Genomic DNA, 13,993 nt, shown 5'->3' on the forward strand with positions numbered 1-13,993 from the left:
TATTTTTAGTAGTTCAAGGGGGGGGGGGAGGATGGATAACCTTTTTAGTTTATTTAAATGTTTTTTTTTTAAATTTAAATGGTTACGATGAATAGTGATGAATACGATTTTTTAATGCTTTAAGTCTTAAACCCTGAACTCTGCAGGACCAGTATAATACATTATTTACATATAGAATGTAAATAGGATGAGGACATAATAATATTTCCAGGCAAGAAAACACGAAATCTGGACAGGAAGTATATAACACTGGAGAAAACGAAAATGCGTGTTGTTTTTGAATATTGCACGTTTCCTGTATAAAGATACCTGCGTCGAGTATGTTGCCTATCTCGGTGTAGTTGAACACATTGATTAGGTACAAAACGTTAAAAAAAATGTTTATTTGGTTTACCGACCGTTTATGCGTGGCGTAAATCGCAGTGATTTTTATCGGATTGTCAAATCGGTTTTTGTAAAACCGCATAATACCAACTATATAATTATAAATAATAATCGTACCTACACCTTCATTATATATGTACATTTACAGTATATTATATATTATTATGTATTATATAATAATAATAATACATTCTCTGTAGCAGATACGTAGGTATACGCCGCCGTCGTACTCGAAAAGACGCTAAGCACAACGATTACAACCATGTTAATAACATTAATATGTGTAGTTTTTGTCTATAAAAATCGCTCTAGTATTATATGAGTTCTAGCTCTCGTATTCTAGCCGCGGGGCCCGGCCGCTGGAATAATAATAACAAAAAAAAAGCCATAGCAAGAAACATTCGCGGCCGAAGCTGCAGTGATATGGCCGGTGGTTTAGGTATATTTATAGTTATATAGGTACACATTTATACACACACACACATACACATATTATGTACGAATTTAAATACATCTATTATATATATATATATATATATATATATATATGCTGAGTGAGCGTTTTATTTTATTTTTTAGAACGTTTTGCAAAGTATATTATATTGTGTATCATATATAATAATAATATATACATAAAGACGGGTTAGCCCGTTTTATATATAGTTGTAGGTAGGAACGTAATACCTATATTATACTTATCCAAGAAGTATTAATATATACATTTATATATATTCATCATGCCGCACGTTATTATTATTCAGGACTCGAGCCAAGAACGGCGTATGTATACTATATAGAATGAAAAGTGTTGTTTTTTTTTTATAAAAATACAAACGTCTGTGGTAGACCAATCCTGGGCCATCGATGATGACGCGTTATATATATTATATACAATGTAGGTAATATTGACAATATTGTATGTAATGAAATGCATTGCCGAGCAATAAATATTAGGTACCTATACCTATATGGACAATACGTGGAAAGCATATATTGACGAAAACAAAATATCTTAATCTGTCGGGACGTCCGATCGTTGGACATTTTAATGCTGAAAGCTTGCAAGAGTATAATATAATATAATATAATTGATAATATTTCATTATTTTAATTCGGCGCGACACGGCGGATCGATCACGACGAAATTAGTTCCGCCGCTGGACGGTACCCACACACACACACACACACACACACACATACATACATATATATATATAATATAGATGTAGGCACTTATTATAAAATATATACGCATGATGCACAAAACGAGCAGTGTATTTATCCATAATTTACAAGTGAAAAAAAAAGGATGTAATATAATGTGACAGATCCTTATCTCGAGTATACTTTTTCATATTTTTATTATTATCGGGTAAGAGCCAATTTTATAATGATAACCCCGTGCTGCACGGTATCCGGTGCGAGCATGCAGGCCTGACCGGAAAGAGTGGAAGAACATTGCGTCGCGTTTCACCTACATATAGTTTATGAACCTAGAAATGCGGTAGTCGGGGAAAAAATTAGCCCATTATTATGACATAAACATTATTTTTTTTACTCGTGTGTACAGAGCGCATGTATTATACTAGTTAGTAATATATTTAAGTGACGTTATATTTCCAGGTATTTTAGAAAAATCTTTTCGAAAAGAACTACGACGACTTTTAACTGTCCAAGAGTGGCCTACCAAAAATGGTCAAATGTGGCTCAACACCATCACCTGCAGACACCAATGCGCGTATTATATAGGTTTAATATTATAATAATATGATATTTTGGTTCACAGCGTTTAAACGCGTTTCACGTTTGTGACGTACACGAAATGTGATATTTATATCCTTTTCGGTCGACCATAATATTGTTCAATGATATAGCTAGGTTTAGGTACGCATCGTGTTTATTATAATGTATATACCTGGTACAAACATAATCCTAGTATAGGTAATAATAACAACACTACTCGTGGTGTGTGTAGGCTATACAGTAGATATACCTGTCTATGTTATACAGATATTATATGTCCAGGGATAATTCTACGGTCCGAACGCGGTTCTTACCGGATTCTCGGTTTACACGCTTACAAATTACCGATTCCGCGGTGGTACAATAACACACACACACATACACGGCCGCGGAGGCGAAAACAAAATTTAATACGTGTAATAATAGTAATAATCGACGGGATACGAAACGAGAACGACCTCTGAATCTGGAAATCACAAAGCGATCGCGAGCCGTTAATTATGCCTGCGGAGCGGTTTAATGAAACGCTGCAATGGGCGCGCGTTATACATAATATTGATATAATAATGTAGCACGGCCACCGCGGAGGAGGGCCTAGCTGGCGTATATAATGCATAGAAATAACTGGTAATGTTCTAAAAACGGTGTTTGTCGGACACGACGAGGGACGAACAGAAGAGAAAAAACCACCAGTAAATCATATACACAGAGTTTTGGAAACGAAATTTCGGTGCACATATCATTGATAGGCCATATGTATATGTATTATAATATATTGTATACAATTTAGTGGGCCGTTGATGATCGGGTGTCCTTAGAAAAAAAAAATACCAAACGGAGCTCTGCACATATCATCATCGTGTACATACATCACACAATGGTGCGGCAGCATAATAATATTATATTATTATAATAACACATCATATTATTATTATACGGCACGCATATATTATTATTATTATTTTCTCTCGGTCGTTTTTTCGTCGTGTTTTTCACTATATTATTGCGAGTTAATGATAGCCGACTTGTGTGTGGTGGTCAGCCAGGTGTAAAGAGTCAGCGCCATCATCAAGAGTATATAGATAGGTACCTACTGCTGCAGTGTGCTATCTCGTCCATGACTATGCCACTATAAAATACAAATCCTTGACGGCACGTTGGCAAAGCGTTTTCCACGGGTGGCGTGTGCGTGCGTGCGTGGAAAACGACAACGCGGTCGTGGTATACATATTTATGTATATACATGTGGTACAATATTTAAGACTGTGTACATCATCGTGGGCCAAAGTCGAGTCTCCGGCGGGACTCTATATAATATGTATAATACGTATTTACCTACCTATATATAATATATTATATATAGCTGGTATGCGTTAGCCGCAGCAAAAATGGATCACAGTGTTTCACTTTCTACACTTGAAAATTACTCAATGTCCGGTCAATATGATTACATACATATCATCATATTAATTAATAATTAATGAGATGGCCGTTAAATCGTGTACTGCGCGAACGTATACACAGTATAATACGAGGTATAATATACGGAGCGCATTATGTGTTGTATATTATGCCGGATTATTGTACGAGGTTAATATTGATGTTTTTGCGAAGGAATAGATATACGGCAATAAAAGTAATGATATACATATATCATACCAATAGGTGCGTGGTTCGACAGACGACTGCAGCACCAATAATAATACAGTTAATCCTATATTATGATATTAGCATTATTGAATAGCGAAGTTGCAGCATCGTCGACATGCCGGGAGGAATAAATTACGAGGGAGTAAAAGACAAGGGGCGTGGGCAACGCGAGCGATGGGTGAAATTTCATAACTGTAAAAAATATATATTATAATATTTTCGCGGTTTTCCAACGTCATATTTAAATATTACGTAGTTTTCGAAATGTATTTTGGCACCAAGGTCCTATCTATAATAAAATATTATTGCATCGTTTAAATGTGTTACTGGTATAATTAGTAGACTTATATAAAGCATGACGTGCTACAAAAAGCCATTGTACATCTACCGTCTACACGTCGAATCGATCAAATGCGCGAATCGCTATAAAAACATTAAGTGCAGTTCCGTTTTATGTTGCAGACAAGACGCGTTAAAAACGGACAGCATAATAAGGGAGAGGTCTGTACCATATTATTATAAACTTATTACAAAATATATTATTAAATTAGCCATAGGGAATGTTTCACAAAAATTACGCACAGCGACTACTAGATAAATCGGATTGTGGAAATATATTATCTAGAGATCATTATTGCAGTTGTTGTCAAGCAAAATATAGATGTATACAAAGAAACGATTAAAAATCCGTCAATTACGGATATTATCCTGTATTAAACCGCAGGTTTTTGTAACAATAAAATAATGAGGTTTTGCACATTTTTTGAAGTTTAGGTACTACAATAAACGATTGCGAGAAACACTGTAGGTCAACTGAAAAGCGTACATTTCTCCCTCTTTAACATTAAAAGAAAAGTGGTTTTATTAAAACCACAGGGGAAAGTGAAAATAAAAACTAATTCCAGAATTCGATTTCATTGTAATTGAAACGTTAAAATATACATTTTTCTAGAGCGATATTCGCAGTAAAAGTGCTGAGGACTTACCATGCGAAGACGTTGGCGGAGGCGGCGCGAACGGTGAGTGGATCTGCTGGTGATAGTATCGAGCGGTGACGGTGAGCGAGTCGCGGTGATACGGCGCCGCTGCAGCGGCCGTGGCCGCCGCCGCCGCCCGGTGATGATGGTAGTCCCTGGCAGCAGGGTGAGCGTCAAGCGCGCTTACGTGGTGATGGGCGAAGAACGAGTTCATGTGGTCTGACATGTTGTCGGCCACCAGTGGCTCGTCCCGGCACGACGACGACGACCCGGCCGGCGTCTCGTACCAGCTCCGGTGGTGCGGGTGATGATGGTGGTGATGATGAGCTCCGGCACCGCCGACCACTTCCATGCCGGCAGCCATTTCCATGCCGCTTTAAACCGCTCGCACGGTTGTGATACGCTAAAAATAGAAAAATAACAAAATTAATTTAATTATTCAATTTGTGATATTAAGATATAGCTGTATAAACAACACCCTATTATTAATTTATTCTTAGAACCGTTTTATTCCGTCGGAGGACTCTTGTCAAAAATTCGTCGAAACGTGATCAAACGTTCCGTAATAATTTTGGGAAACAAAGTGGAGACCTCTAAGAAAATTATAATAATATTTTTCTCGTTAATTTCCCATAAGAATTTTGCAGTTCAAATCGTTCAATGACAATAATGGGTTCATCCCCAGAAGTCTAAATTTGGTTTTTATGGATTTCAACAACTGAGTTTTCTTCGAAATGCGTCGAAGAAACTCCAAAAAATGATTGATATTATCTAAACATTCATGTTAAAATATAAGCCTAATATTTTGAATTTCTGATTGAAACTAATTTTCTGGAACGTCAATTTTATTGATGCAAATGGATAATTAAAATGGCTGATTTATGATAAAAATATCCAAGGCATTCACAGAGACGTTCTGCACTGGCAGGTGGATATAATATTTTGAATCACAAGTGGAATATAATGTGCGTGCACCGGACCCACACTTACATTGGAATATCTAAATATAACTAATAATAATATGAAAAATGAAAAGCTAATCAAATATGCATGTTTTACCACAAATTACCGGAAATTTGGTGGTTTACTGACATAAGAACGACGCGGCGGTGGCTCGTAAAATTCAGCTTTCCCCGTGAATTTCTAAACGCGATGCACATGCGTAGTACGAGTGAAAAATAACAACAAACACGCGTATTTATTATAACTATTTACACGGGATTTAAAATTTAAATAGGTCGTTCCATTTACGCGCTCGCGTTTATTCACAGACCATAATCCATAATATGGTGTTGTACCTTATACCCAGTTGTATATGTTAACGAGATCTGATAACGTAATTATTACAATTAACCGCAACCAGTCGAGTTCGTTGTAATTATCATTTTCGTTTTCATATTTTGCAGGCGTAGATACGCATTTATAACACTCGGCCCCTACGCCTCTCGCGACCGAAGACTGCACACGTCAAAGGAAAGTGTTTTTTCTTTTTTTTTTTTTTTAGCAAAGAAATAATGCTATGCGAGTACCTTCGAATGATTATGACCACCATTTACACATTATTCAGGTTAGATGTTATATATTAACATAAACTATAATAATATATAAGTTTGCATAAACAGCCGAATTTACGTTTTTCCAGACGAATTACATTAATTACGATGGTCATAATAAAACGTATCCACTACCATAGTGTTAAATGACGTATAAAACCGCTGGCTATCGAAATATTATACGAAACCGTCGAAGCCTCGTATAGAATACAGGGGTTTTAGAATTGTGGTACGCGTACCACTTATGGAACGCAAGGGGTTGCATGCTGGTACTAGGTAATTAATAGAATAATATTTTTATTTGTCTTGGTATGTTTGTTATAGATTCATCATTATTTTATGTTTCGTGTATAAATATACTATAGCCACATGGATACTAAATACCAGTGTATTAAATGCATTATATCTCCTTAAATTAGCATTATTATTGTTAAATATGTATTGAAATGTGGAATGGTTACATTTTTTGTCATAAGTGGTAGGTATGCGAAAACAAAAATGTTCGAAAATCCACCATTTATAGATAACTATATTAAATTGTATACCCACGCTTATTATTATAACAATTACTATTTTATTATAAATAGGTATAAGAATAGGTGCCTACCAATACATTATTATTAAATTCGCTGCACCACGTCCGAGGGTCATACGTCCCGTTTACATTATTTATATTATTATATAATATGCGATGCTCATGTTAAACACCTTGTGCTAATAATAGCTGCTGTGAAGTAAATTAACTTGTACGCGAAATTACGTAAATCGTATTCATTTAATATTATTATATTATAAGTGTGTGTGTACCTATGTAAGTTTACGTGTGTTAGTGCGAACTCTATAGAACATTAATCATTGCGCGTGTTTGGAATTCAAGGTGCCCATTGTTCGATGGGAAAACAGTGGGAAAGACGATAAAACACACGATTTTCAACATAAGAAAATATAATAATAATAAAAAAAAAAATCGCCGCTACGTATTTTAATTGGAAAACAACAGGCGCCCGAACGTTGACAATGATGAGAGCATGTACATAATAATAATTTATAATATACCTAATAATAATAATAATAAATACATCGCTGCAGTATACTTAAACATTATTACTGTTATTATAATTGGTACGATATAATTGTAACAATATAGTGACTGTATAAAATACAAATACTATTAGGTTTGCTGTTAATATTATTCAAAAAACCTATCTGGTTAACCGCTTCACCACAGTATGATATTTTCACTATTCTATAATAATAATAATACTCGTAATTAAACAGGATCGTGTCCAAACTTCTTTAAACCATTGTATATGTACAAGAGAAAATTGTTTTCTATCGTTATCGTTATTATTATTATTATTATTAAAATCAATAACGGATACGGTACAAGTGGTACAAGTATATAGAGTGACCTACACGACGATACCGCGGTACAAGAGCGATTGTTAGCGAATTGTATTTCACATTTTTACATAATACACATACACACGCATATTAGGTATAATCGATCGTAATAATATCATATTATTATATAGTGCTTACCCGTGCTTACCCGTGTGTATACGGACTGCTGAAGATATATCATACGTATAGTCCGAAATAAAAATAAATAGGTAGGTACCCGATGAGGGATATTATAACATAAACCTGATCGGAACAAAGATATTGCGAATATTTATGGAGGTCTCTTGCAATTTATTCTAAATACTGTATACAGCGTGCACGCTAAGTGGGCTAATCTTCTTTCCACATAAGGACAGACACCTGTAGCCACCATTGTTGGGGATACTCCTTGCGGCTTATTATATTATATATTATATATTATTATTATGTACAAGCTGCTTGCTGCTACTTCTGCTTCAGCAGTAGGTATATACTCCTACAATGCAGCGTTTATATACATATATATAGTACCTACATATTATTCTACATATATGCATATATACGCAAAACGGGAGGTAATTGGCTGCTGCACCCCGAACATATGTATATTTAATACTTTAATACTTATATACACGATACATATACATAAATATATATATATATATACGTAGTTATACTGGCGGAGATTTTCTGTAAAATATTATGTGGATGTCACCAATAAACAGTTGTTATGACGAAGGGGGGCAATATAGCTATTAAATACATGAAAAGCATCGACGCTACATGGGGCAAATACGTATTGTATTATACACGGTTATGTTGGTTATATACGTATAAATGTGTGTGTGTGTGTGTGTGTGTGTGTGTGTGTGTGTGTGTGTGTGTGCATGATATTGCATAAATTGTATTATACTACAGAGTTTAATTTTGAGGGACCACCACTGTGAATTATTGTGCTATATATATATTGTCAATATATACATACAAATAGGTAAGATATAGGTACAAACTGTATATATATATATATATATATTATGTTAAGACTATTAAGTGTAAACGCTTACAGCAACAAAAACCGTTCGATAGAAAAACAAAACTTTTTTATTTAATTTGGATAGACGGGTGGTTTTTTAAGCATGCAAATTCTATTTTCATGGTTAAATTTTACACATATTGAAATTCAGATTTTTGGAATTTGTATTTACTCTTGAAGACCATTGACATTGTTCCACTTAAGGATAATCCTGTATAATACAATAACAATTTCAGTTTTTCAAATAGAAACCTACCTTTTTTATTTTTTATATTAATAAACTGTTTTTTTTTTTTTTTTTGAGAATTGTGATGTATCTAAATCAAAATGCAAGTATAAGTAACTTTGTGTTTTAAGGATAACATGTCTATAGTAATGGGTGAAGTGTAGTAACGGGTGCTTAGACAATTTGAAAAAATTAGCAATTACAATTGACTTATAGATATGAATAATTTGTATAAAAATGGTCCAAGTATAATGAATACTACATCTAACATTGCATTTATTTTTTATTTTTACAAAACCATTTATAAGGATTATTACTTATTCTTAGTATAAACATTTTATTAACACAGAAACTACTAATTAGAATTTTGATTTGGATACATCAAAAGTTTCAAAAAAATTATTTGCTTAATAATTTTCAGTAAAAAAAGGGAATTCTCGTTCAAATAAAAATAGAAGTTGGTATCACCACAGGGCACTCCTTAGTAGTATGAAAATGTCAGAATTTTTAAAATATTGTCTTCAAGTCTACTTAAGAATTCTAAAAAACAGAATTTGAACAAATGTACAAGTAAAGGGAAAAATGGGGATGAAAATATTTAAAAAATCACACTGTACACCTATACCTAGTATGTATTATATACATTTTAATACGACACAACATAATGTAATATAATAATAGGTATACTATGTTGGACGCACCTATGATCTAGCGAATACTGATCGTTAGAATATAGTGTCAATTTTAGATTTATAATTAATTATGAATAGAAATTAACAAAAAGTACATAGTTTTAGATAAATAGCTAAGTGCTAAGTACCAATAAATATATACTATATATAGGTGCCTATACTGCCTATCATGATGAAATAGGAATTTAAATCTGCTGCAGATATGTAATTTTTTTTTTATTTGCTTTTTATTAGAAAATAAAGATATGTAATTAAATGATATAATTATATTTATGCTAAAACAATTCGGGTAGATAGATAGATATTAAATTTATACGTAACCTTAGAATCTTATACATATTATACAATAATAGGTAATTTGATAAATTTTAGAATAACCAAGTGTGTTGAACCTAAACTTCTTTTTTAACATTGAATGGTTGAAAAAAATAATATAGATTTCGTAAACTTGCAGTTATAGTTTTATTAAATTTAAATATTATATCAGTAAAATTCTCAAAAAGTGCAGTGTGCTTACAAAATAAGAATTATAATAATTATTGATAAACAAATAAATAATTGGAGGCATCCTCGTTAAATTAATTATATACCCATAAAAGATATGCTTTTATCGTCATTTTTATAGTCATCTGATATTATTATTATAAACACGGGTTTTTAAATTTTCGAATTTTTAACACATTATAGTCGATGTAGAATTGGGCATTTATTTTCCAGCGACGGAGATGTATTTTAAATTTATAATATTATATGTTTGTAACTATATAAATGAGTAATTTAATTATATCTATAACAATGATTGAATATATGTACCTACTAAATAATTGAAAAATATTTGATTACGAGATTTTATTTATTTTTGTGTTTCGTTTTTTAATCAACAAATAGACAGTAAGACTTTTAATTATTTTGGATACCTACTATATATGAAAAATAAATAAGTAAATAATGAAAATAACACGCGTATGGAAAGTTTTTATTTATGATTAAAAAACATTTAAGTCTTAAACCTTAAAGCAAAAATACTGTTAGAAATATTTCTGAATCATCTTAAACTTAGTGTATTCCATGATGAGTTAAAACAACTTTTATATATTTCGATTAATTCGACTCTTAAGATGTAAGTATACTTGAACTATTGTACTTACTTATACGAGTTATATACAAACAAAGATCAATTATGTTCTATTGTATAATATTGGGACTTTTTTTATGAAAAGGGTGCTTTTTGTTAGTATTTTTTTATTTAAAGAAACCTCTTAAACTGTATTAAGTACATTTACAATTCGTATTGTTTATACGCGAGAAGTGTGGCACTAATATACACTAACGGAATAACACGAATTATAATTTATGCATAGACTTTATTCATTATTGATATGTATATAAAAAATAAAAACCTTAAAACCTTAAAACGGCAGTTAATTAGTTTATTCAAATCTAACACACAACATTTTCGTAACCATTATTATTATTTTAATTGGACGATAAAAAATTATTGTCCAATACAAGAAAACGTATCTCGAAAAATGAAATAAAGCTGATAATTATGGTGTTGATAATCATCAATTTTTTTTAGAAAAAATTAAATAATTAAATAAAAATAAATTCGCATTTGAATATTTTTAATTATTTATTAACATAGGTAATATGAAATAGATTGTAATTGTGAGATGCATAAAAGCAGTACATTTATGTGCCGTTCAACTAAACGTTTAATTTTATTCCAAATTCTAATTAATTTAATTATTTTGTAACAAATAAAATATATACTATTTTATGTATATCAATACTATTGTTGTTATAACTGTTTGGTAAATTTAAATTCTATTTAATTATACAATTACGAGTATGTAAACGTTTTTAACACTAATTAAGCATAATATTATGATTTCTTTTGAAAATTAATTATGTATAATTATGTATAAAATAAATATAATAGCACCAAATTTTACTGTTCAAAATATTATTTTCTTTTATATTTCTTAGTTTCAGCATTCAATGATCTCATTAAATATTTTCTTCTATAGTATTGTACATTTAAATGATTTATAAGATAATTGAGTGACTATCAATGCATAATATTGTATTTGTCTGTTTAATAAAAATTTTTAGATATAAAATTAACATTTCATCCACAAACATAATTATTTGAAGAAATACCATATATTTATTTATATACATTAGTAATTTGAGAAAAATAATTAAATAGCAAACATTTTGTAATCGTTGCATACAAAAAATGATTGCAACAGAATATATTATCGAAATATACTTTGATATCATAATATGTAAAATATATTTTACCTACCTATTTATCTGATAATATTAATTTTATTGAAATGTTGCTCATACCCACATTTAATGGTTTTATTATAATAATATATATTATTTCCCAATAATAATTACAGTGCAAGTATCTATATTTCAATTAATTGTAAAAATATGTTTGCACATAGTCTTGTAAAATAATATTTAAAAAAATGTGTTTTGTCTATAACAATATATATTATGCACGATAACTATAAAAATATGAAAGATTCACTGAAATAAAAATAAAATTAATAAATCTGTACCAAACTATATTATTATTATGTATATTGGTTGCAACTATACTGTAAATATACTTAAACAGTTTTTTTAATCAAAAATGATTTATTTGCCACCACTGTAATAGCAGGTTAAGGTTTACTAGCTAATTGGTGTGGCATAGTTATTGATATACCTAAATATCATTTAGAAAAATATCTGAGAATTATGTATATATATAAAAAAAATATATTTTTAAATATTAAAAAAATCTGATGTAAGAACTTTACTGAGTTTTTGGATGGCACTTATATCATGAGGTATAGCACCAAAGTAAACTATATTCTACGCAAGTGTAATATAAATCATATAGGCTGTTCATGTCGAAGGCATAAAAACAAAGTTAAATATTATAATTTTCAGCTTACACATTTTTTACACTCTTTCACATCAATATTGTGTCCTAACAATCGTAGTAATTTTAAATTTAAAAAAAAAAAATCGGATTAAAAATATTAAACAGAGTGCTCTCAGGCAGTAAATTATATTGAGAACTTATATACAGCACAAAATATCACTAAACTATTCGACCTTAAGCGTGGCATAAATTATATAGACTACCTTCCTATATTATATATATATATGTGTGTGTGTGGCTAAGACGAAGTTATATAATAATATTTATTTTAAATTAATTTTTTAACCTACACTTCACGTTTACTTCAGTGGGTATAAATTTCCTATAGCAGTGATAATGATTTAGTGTTTATAGTGATTTTAAATTTAAAAAAAAAACATTATACCTACAGATCGAGTGTTCGCGACTTGCGGCCGATACTGAAAGAACTTGTATACAGCACAAATGACAAAATAATACTAATAACAATATTTTCGACCTTAAGTGTTCAATAATTAATGCTATAGACTACCTACGACCTACCTATATACTATATACTTTGAATTAATTTTTAAACTTACATTTCACGTTTATTTCGGTGTGTATACAAATCCTAGCAAAGGGCGATTTGACGTGCTAACTTCATGACACGATGAACACTGCTGCAGCGATGAGTCAAGTCGATCGATGACATGTGCTCATGGAAATCACGATATCACTTTGGAAGAAAAAAGTTTTCAACCGAAAATCGGACGACGACGACGAATACGACGAACCGCACAAGCGTTGTGGCGTAACAATAATATTTTATACACTGCACCAAGTGCAGACGGCGCACGCGCGAAATCGATAAGTACGCGAGAAACTGTAAATTTACCTTAGAATACCGGCGAAATTGTTCGAAACTGTTCTTCGGAACAGGCTGCACGCAGGCGTGTACACGAACGGCAGCGGTGACCTCGCGGTGGCAAAATACTCAAAATATCAGTAGGCAAATACTATAATATTATTATGATATCGTTGTCGCCCGTGAGACGGTTTATGCAGCCGATAAGATATTATTATTAAGATTAGGTACAGTTGTGGTGCGGTTACGGTGAACCGATGTCGAGAGAGCGCGGACGGACGGCGGAACGGAAAAAAAATATTTCTCACATGGTACGCGATCACAACCGGTGTCGAACATTGAACTGAACGGCGCGGCGTCGTGCGGCTCGTCCGTGCCCACGGCCCGCTGCAGACCCTCCACCCCCACTCTTGGTGCGCCGCGTCGGCCAGGCGCCCGAGCCCCGCCCGCGTCGCCACGCCCTCCTGATCGCCCATTGGTCGAGCCTCCGAAACGGTCCGGCGGAGAGGCAGGCCAGTAAAACAGGGGAAACGAAAAAAAAAAAAAGAAAAAAACCCAAAGAGGAAAACAAAACGTAAC

The 13,993-nt window shown here is 32.1% G+C and overlaps 1 protein-coding gene across 2 annotated transcripts in view; it reads right to left on the reverse strand.

The window, feature by feature from the left end:
* Nucleotides 1–13,768, reverse strand: part of LOC149054311 (uncharacterized) — a 62,162-nt gene extending 48,394 nt beyond the window's left edge. For both annotated transcript variants that reach the window (XM_089230245.1, XM_089230244.1), the window contains exons 1-2: nucleotides 13,149–13,768; nucleotides 4,764–5,157 (exon numbers count right to left, since the gene is read on the reverse strand). In XM_089230245.1, the coding sequence (XP_089086371.1) occupies nucleotides 4,764–5,124 (361 nt within the window). In that variant the 5' untranslated portion in view covers nucleotides 5,125–5,157; nucleotides 13,149–13,768. The remainder of the gene's footprint in view (nucleotides 1–4,763; nucleotides 5,158–13,148) is intronic.
* Nucleotides 13,769–13,993: the final 225 nt, after the last annotated feature.

Source organism: Diuraphis noxia, unplaced genomic scaffold, assembly GCF_037042655.1.
Source record: "Diuraphis noxia isolate RWA-SAM2 unplaced genomic scaffold, SU_Dnox_SAM2 contig0007, whole genome shotgun sequence".
Lineage (NCBI taxonomy): Eukaryota > Metazoa > Arthropoda > Insecta > Hemiptera > Aphididae > Diuraphis > Diuraphis noxia.